Below are 15,597 nucleotides of genomic sequence, written 5' to 3'. Positions count from 1 at the left end.
TTGTTGACGAAATTGTCAATATATTTAGTCTTAGTTTTAGTCATCATAGCTTAGTTTTATTTAGTTTTCGTCGGTGAAAAAAGGTAGTCGAAAAACATTTTTTGTCACAGTTTTAGTCGGTCAGTTTTACATTCTGCATAATGTGTACTTTCACTTTTAGTACTTTAAGTACATTTTGATACCAATACTTTTGTACTTTTACTCGAGTGCATTTTGAATTCCGGACTTTCACTCGTAACAAGAGTATTTCTATATTGCAGTCTTGATACTTTTACTCAAGTAAAAAAAAATTGAGTACTTTTTCCACCACTGGATATAAATTGTTGGCTTAAATTAATGGCAATTAATTGGGTGTTCATGGCTAGATATCAACATAGACTGAAGAAAGACGGTCAATTGTATTGGTTGCGCAACATTTTTCTAATGTTAAATACATGAGCTGAGAGTCCAGCGATGACTGAGGTTTCTTTGAACAAAACGGTAATTCTAGGATGATTGATTACATGTCTGCTCACTCCAAAGGGAAGGCTTTATGCTTTTATTTCACGTCTGGTTGTATTGATCTCTATGCCAGAGCCATCCAAAACGTTTTTCACGCTGGTGTTGAGACGCCTACTGAACTGTCTGATGGCATAATAGTATGCAGAGTCGCTCCTTCCTAGTCGAGGAGGAAGGCCGGCCAAAACTGCACGCAAGAACCAGAGGAACTGGAAAATCACATTCATTTGGCAGGTCGGACGTTTTTGTGTCTTACATCCAGTGGTGGAAAAAGTCCTCAGATATTTTACTTAAGTAAAAGTATCAATACTGCGATGTAGAAATACTCTGTTACAAGTAAAAGTCCGGAATTAAAAATTTACTTGAGTAGAAGTACAAAAGTTTTGGCATCAAAATGTACTTAAAGCACCAAAAGTGAAAGTACTAAAATGTTTGAAAATAGCCGATCTACAAGCTCAGCTTTGAGCTAGTAGATAGGCTATTTTCAAATAGCCTAGGTATAAAATAGGGCTAAAGTGGTTAATGTATGTCTCATAATATCATAGTTTATATCTGAAAAGTAACTGGTAACTAAAGTTTTCAAATAATTGTAGCGGAGTAAAAGTAACAATAGTTGCCTCTGAGATGTAGTGGAGTAGAAGTAAAAGTATTGGAAATTTGAAAGTACAAATACCTCAAAATTGTACTTAAGTACAGTACTAAGTAAATGTACTTAGTTACTTTCCACCACTGCAGTTAAATCACACTCGGGGAGGGGTTTCTAATGATGTAAGCACAAAATGGCAGCCATGGTATGGTAGTATATGTTTTGGAAACATGCTAATGCTAAACGTATTCATATTTCCAACAACAGGCAACAACAATAGGGGCCATATCCATAAATCACTCATCAGCTCCAATCAGCGGCAGCCATTTAGCCGTGTGCTAAATGGGGGACATGAGAGAGTAGTTGTCCTTTTAGAGTCCTGTTTGTCCTAGTGGGTGACATTGGTGCAGACTAGAGAGAGAGAACAAGAGAAGGCCTAGTGCATTCTGAAACGCATATTATATAAGGACATTATACATGACCTCAACATATTCAGTGCTATGCGACCGTGGAAAAACATAAAGTGGACACAGTACAGTACAGTTAGACCATAGATAGCATTCATGCTACATAACTCTGGGTACATTCAACGTTCTGTCGCTGTGTGTGTGTGTGTGTGTGTGTTTGGTCAGCGTAATAACATGTCCATAACAAGTGCGTAAGCCCAGGCAGGCAGCCATAGAGGGAAAAAGTACTCACATTTTTTTACTTGAGTAAAAGTATCGATACCTCAAATGTTGAAATACTCTGTTGCAAGTAAAAGGCCTGTGTTCAAAATGTTACTTGGGTAAAAATACGAAAGTATTGCCATCAAAATACGCTTCAAGTACCAAAAGTGAAAGTACTGAAATGTTTGAAAATAGCCGATCTACAAGCTCACAACGCGTCGCATCGCGACGCGTTGTGAGCTTGTAGATCTGCTATTTTTGTAGATCGGCTATTTTTTGCCTATGTATAAAATAGGGCTAAAGTGGTTAATGTATGTTTTATAATGTAATCATTTATATATGAAAAGTAACTAGTACCTAAGTTGTCCAATAATTGTACTGGAGTAAAAGTACAACAATTTCCTCAGAGATGTAGTGGAGTAGAAGTAAAAGTGTTGAAAATTGGCAATACTCCACTAAAGTAAAAAAAATACCTCAAAATTGTACTGAAGTACAGTACTTGAGTAAATTTAGTTACTTTCCACCACTGGAGGACGTGTGGTGACAGTAGCAGGAATACAGTGGTATAAAGTATGCCATGCACTGTGAAGTTACACCCAGTAGACTGATAGGCTATAGGGATAAAGTGATGAGCCTCAGAGACAGACCTACATTCCTGTGGCTGAAGTGCCTCAGGTGTAAAAGCACACACAGTGTTGTTCAGCCGTACCTTTTGTTATCAGGGGTTGATTTGATTGATTTGCTGGGGGGGGGGGGCATGCCTCGGGGGGCATGCCTCTGCTTTTGATATCTCACAGGCTCTAGTCCAGGGGTGCCCAAAATAGATCACAAAGGCTGTGCAGGTAGACATGACATGCCTCTAAAAAATAATTCACAAATTCCCAAATTCACAAAAATCCTCTTTTTGGTATCTTCCACTTGGATTAAGGTGACTTGATAGATTGGCATCAAGAAGGGCCTGTTTGTTTGATTGATTGATTGATAATTGAAATTTGTATTAGGCAAAAAGAATGTAAAACATCACAGTTACATTTATAATACTTTTGTCTAAAAGGTCCGTCCAAAAAAGTCCTTGCGGACTGTCAGCTCCCTTCACAGCTTCTATAGTAGTCAACGCAATGCTTTGTTTTCAAGAGTGTTACTGTTTGTCCAGCAAAGATGTAGGCAGGACTTAAATGGTTAAGAAAATGTCTCCCCTCTCTGTTATTTTCAGAAATATATATATACTATACTTGGTAACTCTGCTGTATATTGATGAACAGGTAACTAGTTAACCATCTCTGTTACATTGTAATCTTCTTTCATGCACTATGTACTGTGTACTAAAAGGTTTAGGGGCGACCCCATAGCCAAGTGGTATAGGGCACGTGCATGGGCTCTAATGTATGACAGTGAGTTCCTCGGTTCGATTCCCAGCCAGCCGGACCATTTTTCTGCACGTCAGTCCCCTACTCTGAAAGAATCCATGTTTCCTGTCTCTCCCCACTAGTCTCAGAACGTTTTAAAGTAACTACATAACCCAAACCTCTACCAAAGTGTCATTTTGTTTCAAGCAGTATATGCACTCATGTCTCACTGTTGTATAACAAACAACACTTGACAGTATTCTTCACTCACTGTGTTTCACTGTGCTTTAGTAAACTACTGACACAGACACAATTAATGAGTATACAGTCAATTTGCATAATTAAAAATGTTCTAATAATAACAGCACAAGTTTCCTCAAAGTGCTTCACAGATTAAAAGGCCATAAACAAAATGAAAACAAGAATGAAAACAATAAAAAGTCATTCGGTAAAAGAAGACATCACAGTACCACTGGTTTAACCACTTAAAACCTACAGTATACTGTATATTTGGTCGCATTTTGAAGTGTTATGAGCTTGTAGATCTGCCATTTTCACTATTTAAAAATAAAAGTTTAAAAAATGTTTGCCTATAACGACATACAGAAAATAGGGACGCCAGGTTGAAAGGGGTTAAATAAGTGTGTCATGAAGCAGTGATTCTCAAACTTTTTCATGTCAAATGATATGTATTTTGTATCTCAAAATATTTTGTTCCAGGGACCCCCTGAGGCAACGATTTGAGTTACAAATGTTCGCTTTAACAAATACATGTTAAAAGATTTGCACACATTTTCAAGATTTTTCAAAAATAGCAGATCTACAAGCTCACAAGCTTGTATATCTAATTATCTATATTAGCTTGTATATAATATATTAACACATTTTGCTGGGGACCCCCTGGAACCGCCCCCCCCAAGGACCCCTGGGGGTCCCCGGACCCCACTTTGAGAACCAATGTTGTAAAGATCAAGGTGGCTGTGCCTGTTCCAAAGCAGAGGGCTTCTTGGGTACTAGTATCGCTAATAACTATCGGCATGCCAACCCGGCTTTTGCCATGGCCTCAGATTAATCCCAATAAGGGCTTGTTGTGGAGGCTCTTGTCAAGAGATGCAGACCTGACGGAAACCTTGAATTTCTTATTACCAGACACTGAATTGCTGAGGACACGGAGAGGTCCCACACAGCCTCTCTCCACCACTTCATCTGGCATGTGGCAGGTTGAGTGATCTTATGGCCAGAGGGCAGCGACTACGTTTTAAGAGCCATCCACTCTGCGAGACGGAGGTGGAGGAGGCCCTCCACTCGCTCTCGTAGCGGTGGCCATGATTTTGCGGGTGGTTTCATGCTCATTTACACTTAACGAGCAGCTGCGTCTGATCTGAAATGAGGTGGGCGGTCTGAGGAGAGGAGCCTTAAGTCGGCTCAGCCGCTCGAGAGGCTCTCCTCCAGAGGTCCTTCGGCTGGAGACTTAGAAGGGGAAGTGGAGAGGGCTCTCGTTCCCTCGCCGGGCGTGAGTGAGTGAGAGAGAGGGGCAGTGAGAGAGAGAGAGCGAGAGCGTCAGGTATAGAGCACAGAGAGCAGGCGAGTGGGGCTAAAGGGGGGGCTGGCCCTCAGGGAAAACCTTAGCAAAACAAGTTCAGCAGCGTGTGGAAGAGCATGTCATTCCAACTAGTGTTGATTTTGACAGCACATTTTTATTTAGTTTTAGTCATACTCATATTTTAGTACATTTGAAAAGTTTCAGTTTTTGTCTAGTTTTAGTCGACTAAATATCATAAGATTATAGTCGACTACATCTACAGCTGATTTAGTCGACTAAAATGTATTTTGTCGGTGCCTTGATGGCGTCGTAATGGCTGATTTTACACTTGGTTGCATGCTGAAAATAGCCGATCTACAAGCTCACAACGCGTCACAGCGCAACTCATTGTGAACTCATTGTCTGCTATTTTCAGAGCGCAACTTGACTTGTCTTTTAGTTCTACTAGATCTCTTCTCCACTATAGTCCCTCACTGACATTTTAGTCTAGTTTATATTTGTTGACGAAATTGTCAATATATTTAGCCTTAGTTTTAGTCATCATAGCTTAGTTTTTATTTAGTTTTTGTCAGTGAAAAAAGGTAGGCGACAATTTTTTTTGTATAGTTTTAGTCGACGAAATCAACACTAATTCCAACGCGTCCATTTACCTCTTATTTGCCAGATGTGTTTTGAAATGGGCTCGCCATCATCAATGCTGTTTATTTAATTTCCTCTCCCTGTGTGTATGTAGCCTGTAACTCTATTTTACATTAACAGCCTCTTGTTCTCTCTCTCCCCCCCTCTTATAGACCTCCTTGGTTTAATGGGTCCAATCATTGGGATGTCACCAGACAAGAAAGTGGAAATTCCGGGTATGCAGGAGGAGCGGGCGGGGCTCCGAGGAGGCGTGTGCGGCGCGGGGACCCTGCCCGAGGCGGAGTGCGGCGCGGCCAGCCCGCTGGCCACCAGCGTGGACTGCAACGGCGTCTCGGAGGACGAGGAGCTGACCAACCTCAACTGGCTCCACGAGAACCTCCTCCAGAACTTCACCCTGGGAGGAGGAGGACCCGAAGCCCAGGCGAGCGCCAGCCCCCTCTTCGACATCGAGGGCGACAACGGGGCCATCCAGGGCCCGTCCTCGTCCTCGTCGTCCTCGTCGCACGGGGGGGGGCGAGGCCGGGAAAGGGACTCGCTGAAGTCCAAGCCCCCGTTCTCCTTCTCTCTCCTCATCTACATGGCCATCGAGCAGTCGCCCAGCAAGTCCTTACCCGTCAAGGAGATCTACGGGTGGATCCTCGAGCACTTCCCCTACTTCTCCAACGCGCCCACCGGCTGGAAGAACTCGGTGCGTCACAACCTGTCCCTGAACAAATGCTTCCGCAAGGTGGAGAGGAGTTTGGGAAAGGTGAGTTTGAGAAAAAAGTCTCTCGCATCTCATTTAAACTCGGCACGTGCAAAAACCAGAAAAGCACGCTTATAGTGCTGCTGCATGCATTTATATACAATATGTGCTGTATATATGTATTTAGGCCAACACCATCTCAGGCTTGACTTTTGACTCGGGAGCAGATAATCTCGCCTGTACCATGTTGTACCCGGGGGCGGCAGTGGCTCAGGGGCAGAGTGGCCGGTAGAGTGGTGAACCGTGAGGTTCCCAGTTCGATCCCGGGCTCCCTCAGAGTTGGTGTCGAAGTGTCCTTGAGCAAGACACTGAACCCCTAATTGCTCCCGATGAGCCTTGCGTGGTTTCCTCCGCCATCGGTGTGTGAATGTCTGTGTGAATGGGTGAATGTAATGCACAATCTATGTAAAGCGCTTTGGATAAAAGCGCTATATAAATGCACCGTTTACCATTTATTTATTTTGTACCCAAACAGCCCGTGTGTGTGTGCAATGTGCATTGAGAATGCATTGGGTAAGTATGGCTGCTGTTTGGGGACACACGGCAGAGCAGAGAGCTGCAGTGCGGCTCACATAACAGTGGTCGGTGCTGTGTAAAGCAGTCACAGGACCTCTGACTCCTCTGCGATAAGGGGTGAATTCCTCTCTCAAGGTCACACAGGCCCTCCTCGAGAGGGAGAAATGCAAGCGCAGCACGCTCAGATAGGGCTTTATCTGTCGCATACACAGTGAGGTATTGCAACTGTTTTTAGGGGCAGGCAGATGAGCCTATAGCCCCCACAGCTGAAAGGGTCTGTGCAATCACACCGGGGTGATGAGGGTGGCAAGTGTGAACGATTGTGTGGAGAGTGAGACGAGGGGACAAATGTCTGCCCTGGTGTCGCAGCGTTCTCTGTTATGTCTCAAAGAGGGACGGACACAGAGAGAAAGATGTCCGTCTTGTGGACATGAGCTACTTGCTGATGTATAAACAGACGGATCTAGCACACATTTCTAAGCGTGTGTGTGTGTGTGGAGGGGGTGTAGGTAAATATAATGCAGTGGTATCCACTTTTAGGGGGTCTATATGTACCCTTACAAGTCTATAACTCTGACAGTATACAAATGGAACCAAATGGACCCTAACGGGTCCATTTGGTTCCATTTGTATACTGTCAGAGTTATAGGGGAGACCTTGAAATGTAAAAGTTTGAGAACCATTGATTTAATGACAGGTAGTAAGTAAATAACATGTATTGAACTCCCCTCGTCAAGTGATATTTTTTTAGTTCCTATAATGCGATACACACACAGTATCACAGAGTCAGCGCTTCCATCAGTTATGCCCAGGCCCTTGCTGGCCTCACACCAAATGCCTTTTCAAGCGATTTAACTGTTACAGACACATTTCCAATGTGTGACTCCCGTCGCCTTGATCGTTTGGTTAAAGGCGGTATAATATAAAACTCTGTCCACGCTGTCTGTATTCAGTCCTTTTTCTCGTCCTATAGCCTTCTGATAAAAATCAAACATGTTCGATATTATCGGAAGTCTTTAAAGAGCACAGACTTCCGATAATGTGAAACATGCTTGATTTTTATCTTGAGCTGCATGCTTCATGTGAAGTTTACATTGTCAACAACTGAACCAATAGCTGCGCGCTCCCTCCGACACCAAACAGGACAAACCACTGCATGCACACACACACACACACACACACACACACACACACACACACACACACACACACACACACACACACACACACACACACACACACACACACACACACACACACACACACACACACACACACACACACACACACACACACACACACGGCCAGCTGAGCCTCCATTGTTTTCCTCTTGCATATTTCCACCGGGAGTATGATGGGAACTATAATCTCAAAAGCAATCTTATTGTATTCTTGCAAACAGCGACCCTGTAAGATAGCCAGTCTCTGCAAAGAATCTTATAGTCTGACTAAAAACTCTGTGACTTACGGTGACACGTTGTCTTTAGATGTGAGAGGGTGTAAGACTTCAGCTCTTTAAAAAGCACTTTAAACTTAAGTACAATTTTGAGGTACTTTTACTTTACTGGAGTATTTCCAATTGTCTATACTTTTACTTCTACTCCACTACATCTCAGAGGCAAATATTGTACTTTTACTCCACTACAATTATTTAAAAACTTGAGTTACTTTGCAGATATAAATCATTACACTATAAAACATACATTAACCACTTTAGCCCTATTTCATACCTAGGTTATTTGAAAATAGCCGATCCACAAGCTCACAACGCGTCGCAACGCGACGCGTTGTGAGCTTGTGGATCTGCTATTTTCAAACATTTTAGTGCTTTTACTTTTGGTACTTTTAAGTACATTTTGATACCAATACTTTTGTACTTTTACTCAAGTCCATTTTTGACTTTTACTTGTAACGGAGTATTTCTACATTGCAGTAATGACACTTTCACTTAAGTAAAAAATATCAGAGCACTTTTTCCACCACTGAATCACGCTGCACACATGCAGCAGCCTCACCACCACTAAAGTGCCACTTAAAGCAACACACAGGGCTTATCAGTAAATGACGCCCTGGCCGTGACGTGACGTGGTGATTGGTGGAACCTCTGCAGTGGCGGCGAGGCTGTGCGCCAGCCCAGCCCAGAGGGTGAGGGAGCCGGTTGCCCGGGCGGGCAGTGAGGCGGGCGGTGCTCTAGTCGTCTATAGTGCGCTCAGAAAATGCAGGTGCGCCGCAGTCAGTGTGAGCAAGTCAAGTCTGCTGAGAGAGAGAGAGAGAGAGAGAGAGGGAGAGACCGACCAGCACCCGGTTTCACATGACACTGCTTTGGTGGTTTCCGTTGCCATGGTGACGTTTCCTCCTTCCTGCCTCTGAGCTGGCTGGTAATCTGAGTCAAGGTTATTCTCCTCCTCCTCCTCCTCCCCGCCTCTCCCTCCCCAGACTTGGGTAAGAATACACCGCCATGAGATAAGGCGACCGTTTGCACACTCGCAGGCAAAAACTCATTCCGCACATACTGCTCTTGTGTGTGTTGAGTTGTGTGTGTGTGTGTGTGTGTGTGTGTGTGTGTGCGTTTTCCTCCTTTTGCACATTTCCAACTCTGCAGGAATTCGTGGTAGGGCTGGCTGGTGTAGGGCTACGTAACGTTTGGTCATTTGAGACCTAACCTGTTTGATTTATTTTTAGCTTTTGAATCGGGCAGGGAAGCCGTTTCACGCCTGAGCGGAAGCACTGGGTTGATGCTTTAGCCTCATTTATAAATTGCATTTCCCTTTTCGCCAGATTGTTTTCGGAGCTAAAATTACTGTCATTTAAAAAAGGCGCGGGGGGGGGGGAGTTAAGAATAAATGACTGGCTGCTGTGTATTAATATTTTTCCTGACAGCTGGTCAAAGTCAAATAACGTTTGACTTATTTAGCAACTAGAAATCCTTGTCGATACCATCCAGCCTACACCATCCAGCAGCCATGTAGCGGTTCTTTGTCATATACAGCAGTGGGTTTTCAACCCTTTTCATATCAAGGTCCATTATTTGTTTGGCATTTCAGCCATGGACCACCATTTGATGAGATTTTGCCTGTCAGACCCAAAACTTAGGATATTTTCTTATCATTGGATAAGATTTTGTCAAATTAACAATTCTTCTACATTCTCTAATTGTGTAGACTTCTTGTAAATTAAGTCATGCAGATGTTTAACAATAATTTAACTCTTGAGAGCGTAAACTGAAACCAAATGGACCCATAAGGGTCCATTTGGTTTCATTTTACGCTCTCAAGAGTTAAAGATCTATATAAGGGTCCATTTGGTTTCATTTTACACTCTCAAGAGTTAAAGATCTATAAGGGTCCATTTGGTTTCATTTTACTCTCTCAAGAGTTAAAGATCTATAAGGGTCCATTTGGTTTCATTTTACTCTCTCAAGAGTTAAAGATCTATAAGGGTCCATTTGGTTTCATTTTACACTCTCAAGAGTTAAAGATCTATAAGGGTCCATTTGGTTACCAACTCTCCATCATTTAGCTGGGGACCACCTGGAAACTCCTCAAGGACCACTGGTGGTCCCCGGACCACTGGTTGAAAACCCACTGATATACAGTATAAACAACAACATACATACTGTCCCCATACCAACCAACATAACCTGCATACCATAGTCTGTGTATGCACTTATGGCTGTATCTCACTTTGTCTGACAAATAACTGACAAATAACAAGGTAATGATTCCGTGTCACTCTCACTCTAGTTCTTTGCAATCTCAGTCCTTCAGAAAATATGCCAGTACACGGTATTGTGTGACATGGTGTAAATGGGAACTTACTGGCAGCACACACAGCACTAGTGGAACAATTCGAGTGTGCCAGATATCCTCCTTATTGAAGAGTCTCTAATCTTTTGTTTTGCATTGTTTGGTTCTTGACTCTTGTTTTGTCAAAGAAATGTGTCTTGTCAAAGCTATTCAGGCATGAGTTTTGAGATGAGAACACTTCAGCACTAAGCTTAACCACTTAAGCTCTATTCCCACTTTAGCTGTTTGGAAATATGATATTTACAAGCGTGTTGTGAGCTTATAGATCAGCTATTTTAGAAAATGTTTTGCCTTTTAATGACATGGCCAAAATAGAGACACCAGGTTGAAAGTGTTTAGTGTTATTGAATGATCAAGGCTATTTGCACTTCGCAGTCGTGTACATTATCAAAACTTTAAAAATACAACTACAACAAAACCTGTAAAAAGATGATAGCCATAGGCTTCTAATGTCCTGTGTTGTTACCTAACGAGTGCCCCCCCTTTTTGTTTTTCTGCAGGCCAATGGAAAGGGTTCTCTGTGGTGTGTCGACCCCGAGTACCGACCCAACCTGATCCAAGCTCTTAGGAAGCAGCACTACCCTGCCGCACATGCCTTCTGCACGCCACCCGCCTCCCCACCCAGGTAAGCCCTCACACCCCCCCCATTCATTCTGGTAGGGACGTGTAAGCCTTCTCTAAATCAGAGGTTCTCAATCTTTTCAGGCCGTGACCCCCTCAAAATAATCATATTTTAACTGGGGACCCCCCATTTTGTTTGACTCCGTACCACAGATAAATGTTGTGAAAATAGCAGATCTACAAGCTCACAACGACTCGCAACGCGAGGCGTTGTGAGCTTGTAGATCGGCTATATTTTTTGCCCCTTTCTTATATTATTTGACAATTTGACCAATGTTTTATAGTATAGTTTGTTGATTACTTTTGATACTTTTGACGCAGTAATGGTCCTTAAATTGACACTTCACTATCAACTGTGGACCCCCCCAAAATCATGTGGGGAGTCCCGACCCACAGGTTGAGAACCACTGCTCTAAATTTCTCAGTTTGGGGTGCATTATTAAGCCACAGACCCCCATAACCAGAGTGTGCAAATGTCCATTTGGTTCTATTTGTACTCTCTTGGAGTTAACAGACCTGTAAGTGTACCGCTTGGTTCCAAACTATCAATATTTTAGTCGGGGACCCCCCTGGAACCCCCCTCAAGGTCCCCCCCGGGGCCAACTTTGAGAACCACTGGTTGTAAGGAAGTTAAAAAAGCAGTGAAAATAGATCTACAATCTAACAATCGGCTATTTTCGCCACTCGAGCGGTTCAGTGACTCAAAGGCTCGTAGGGGCCACGCTGTAATTGTGTCGTTGCTTTTTTCCCCTCCTACAGTGCCTCTTCACCTCCGCGCCACCTCTTCCTGCAAGGCTGTTCATTGAAAGGTGAGTGTCCGTGACCACCTGTCTGTCTCTCTACCGGCTTTCTCTACCACCGACGAGCCCCACGTGAAGCTTTGTTAAGGTTCAGTCAGTTACATGAAATGAAATTCCACGGCCCGATCGATCAGTTACCTGCTGCTATGAAATGATATTCCTTCTCTACAGTTCTGGCTTCTCTTCTTAACCCATTAAGACCGGGAAAAGCATAGATTTTAACCACTTTAACCATTATTTTATACTTTGCTTATTGAAAAATTGCAGATCTACAAGCTCATACCGCGGCACCGAGTGCTGCGCTATGAGCTTGTAGGTCTGCTATTTTTGAATCATATCTTTTTTGGCAAATCTTTGGGGGGAAAAAAAAGGATATATATATATATATATATATATATATATATATATATATATATATATATATATATATATATATATATATTTATTTGTTACTCAAGTCTTTGCTTCTAGGGGTCCCTGGGACTAAATATGTTCAGTTTGGGGTCCGTGACCAAATACATATCATTTTTGGGGTCCTTGACATAAAAGTTTGAGAACCACTGATATAGCAGCATAGTTTTTTTCAAGAAACTGTTAGGATTTAGAAGACATTTTGTAGAATCGTCCTCAGGTCTTAATGGGTTAAGCGTGTGTGCGTGTGTGTGTGTTGTTTTTATTATTATTTCTGCACATTATTACTTCTGCACATTTCAGTCACAGTGCATTCAAGCATTCACTATGCTTTCATCCTCAACAATTGCGTTGCCATTGTTTCTTTTTTGTGTTTTTAGTTTTACTTATCCATTCAAGTCATAGATGCCTCATGTTAGACCATAATGGTCTCAGACAGACCCCTCTCTCCTCCCTCAGCCTCACGCTTTGGTTACCTTGACGACAGGCAGAGGTTTAGCTGGTGCTGAGAGCGGAGCACTCAGTCTCAACATAATCATTAATAATTTACAGCCCCTCAAGTGAGTTATGGTGCCTTTGCTTTAGAACTGTAAAGATTGGATACAATGTAAACATGGCACCGGTGTGGCCTGATTCCATCCTATACGCCTTGTGGAGGTGATTCTCACCAGGGCTGCAGCTTTCGGCTTTTGTCTTAGCGATTATTCTGTTGATTACTTTTTTGATTAATCGAATAATGGAGAAGCGTGTTTTTTAAGATATATATATAACAACCGAGAAGCGTGTTTAAAAATAAATATATATATATATATATATATATATATATTTTTTTTTTAATATAACAGTAATTGATTAACCACTTGACTTAAGTGTTATGTTAGCGTTCTACAAACTCACAACGAGTTGTAATTGCTATGCGTTGCGAGCTTGTAGAGAGTCTATTTTCACTATTTTTGTACATTATTATTATTATTTGTTTTACTTTTAGGGATTAAAATAGGGATTGATTATAATTAATTATTATAATAATTATAATAATTAAATTATTATTAGTTTTTTTTAAACAATCGATTACGATCTATTGCACCCCTAATCCCCCCTCAACACACCAACTGATCTTTCGCTTGGTGTCGATGGAGTCACATTGTGTCCCGTGGTGGACAGACAGACAAAGAACCAGTGGCGTGCACAGACCTTTTGAGGGGCAGGTGCTCAAGTAAATTATACTTTTTTTTGTTTACTTGGTCTGCTCTTTTTTCCCTCTACACCTATACCTCTTTGCCAAAAATAAATGCTATTTTTGGCTAAAGTTCTCCTCAGAAAAGGGATGCTAGGTTTCGGGTGGTTATGGTAAAAAGAAAAATCATATCACATAAAGATTTGGCGGACCCCCTGTAGTAACTCTGAGGACCCCCTAGGGGTCCCGGACCCCCTGTTGAAGACCTCTGCTGTAAACTGAAAAGGGCACTTCTGGTCAAGAGGGCAAAGGGCAGGTGCTGTAGCACCACCTAGAGTCTACAGTATCTGTGCACGTCCCTGCAAAGAACCACTTCCTCCTTGAAGAAGGCAGACTCCCAGCCCTGCTTTAAAACCCCTTCAGGACTGACCATCATGCATGTTCTCTCCTCTTCCAGAGTCTGACATTGACGCTGCCACTGCCATGATGCTCTTAAACTCAGCCCCCGGGCATCACCACGTCGACCCATGTAAGAGGCTGCACCACCACGCCCACCATGCCACGCCACTCCGCCATTGTTTTAGTTCTGCTCAGTGGTGGAAAAAAAGTACTCAAATTCTTTACTTAAGTAAAAGTACCAATACTGCAATGTAGAAGTACTCTGTTAAAGGTAAAAGTCCGGAATTAAAAATGTACTTGAGTAAAAGTACAAAAGTATTGGCATCAAAATGTACTTAAAGTACCAAAAGTAAAGTACTAAATTGTTTGAAAATAGACGATCTACAAGGCCACAACGTGTCGAGATGCGACACGTTGTGAGCTTGTAGATATAGGTAGGTATAAAATAGGGCTGAAGTGGTTAATGCATGTTTTATAATGTAATCATTTATATCTGCAAAGTAACCAGTAACTGAAGTTTTCAAATAATTTTTGTGGAGTTAAAAGTACAATATTTGCCTCTGAGATGTAATGGAGTAGAAGTAAAAGTATAGACAACTGGAAATACTCCAGTAAAGTAAAAGTACCTCAAAGTTTTTACTTAAGTACAGTACTTGGAGTAAATGTACTTAGTTACTTTCCACCACTGTTTAGTTCTGCTCTGTTTGGTTTCTCTCATCACGTGCCAGCCCCACCATCCATTGCATGATTTATTACTTTTTGTGTGCTGTACATTTACGAGCCGCGGTTCAACCTGTTTACGTCTTCATATAAAGCATATTAGCATATTCCTTGACTCATCCTTTCATAAACGTCCTGGGGGCGAGTAACAGATTTTCATGTGTATAGATTTTCACGTAAAAGGTACTTCAGTGGAAAGTGGTGAAGGCTTCCCTTTTATCTTCATTGTATTCATTAAGTATCCTTTGACTTAAAGCCGCAATCCATACGTTTTATTGTCCTCCCCACATGGGGGAGAGACCACATTTCTACCGCTCTTGTCAAAAGGGAATCCCTGCTTGCCCAGAGGAGATATTTGCGCTTATGATCTTCAGGCAGTACTACTTGTCATTACCTAACACCAGGGTCTACACTACTCAATAGAAGAGTAGGGAGAGACCACATTCTTTATTCTTTATTCGGATCCTCATTAGCTTCCGCTGCCTCAGTCACTAGTCCACCTGGGGTCCACATAAAACATCACGACATAAAACAACATACATTATTCATACAAACAACAACTGACACTCGTCAGTCTAAATCTAAGTTACATTAAGATACCAATGATAATTAGATAATACAGGAACACATCAGGTTAAACATCATGTACAAAAACATATTGGTCATTCTAATTTTGTGGTCTCTCATTAATATTTGTTTGATAGTATTGCTCTTTATTTGTTTAATATTTGCAGATAATGAGTTCCATTGTTGGGTGGCTCTATAAATAACTGTTTAAAAATATATATATTTCTGACTTTGGTTTTGGAAGTTCCAAATACCCTGAGCTTACCTGTCTGGTTTGATAACCATGTCTCAGACCTGCATTAAATAATTGATCTCTGAAGAAATCTGCCCCCCCTCAATAATTGCATTTCTGTTGCCAGAGTTTGCAAGACTAGATGTTAACCTCCAAACACTGTAGATGCGCTAGTTATATTGTATGAACCTACTCTACATGTAGATTGTTAAATTATCATTTTATTCATTAAAATAAGTTCTGGGTTGCAGCTTTTAAACAGTCTCTGTTTAAACCATTAAGACCGGGAACGCATCTGTGTCATTTTTAGATTTGAGCTAAAA

The 15,597-nt window shown here is 42.0% G+C and overlaps 1 protein-coding gene across 1 annotated transcript in view; it reads left to right on the top strand.

Annotated features, from left to right (window-relative positions):
• The window catches only part of foxn2a (forkhead box N2a), a 45,605-nt gene that overhangs the window by 26,229 nt on the left and 3,779 nt on the right, over positions 1-15,597 (top strand). Inside the window, exons 2-5 of the mRNA XM_084075896.1 lie at positions 5,433-6,028; positions 10,848-10,972; positions 11,728-11,777; positions 13,814-13,885. Of these exons, the coding sequence (XP_083932022.1) occupies positions 5,447-6,028; positions 10,848-10,972; positions 11,728-11,777; positions 13,814-13,885 (829 nt within the window). The 5' untranslated portion in view covers positions 5,433-5,446. The remainder of the gene's footprint in view (positions 1-5,432; positions 6,029-10,847; positions 10,973-11,727; positions 11,778-13,813; positions 13,886-15,597) is intronic.

Source organism: Gymnoscopelus microlampas, assembly GCF_963454915.1.
Source record: "Gymnoscopelus microlampas genome assembly, chromosome: 13".
Classification (NCBI taxonomy): Eukaryota; Metazoa; Chordata; class Actinopteri; order Myctophiformes; family Myctophidae; genus Gymnoscopelus; species Gymnoscopelus microlampas.
The sequence above is the reverse complement of the archived record's forward strand: the minus strand, read 5'-3'. Positions and strand labels throughout refer to the sequence as shown.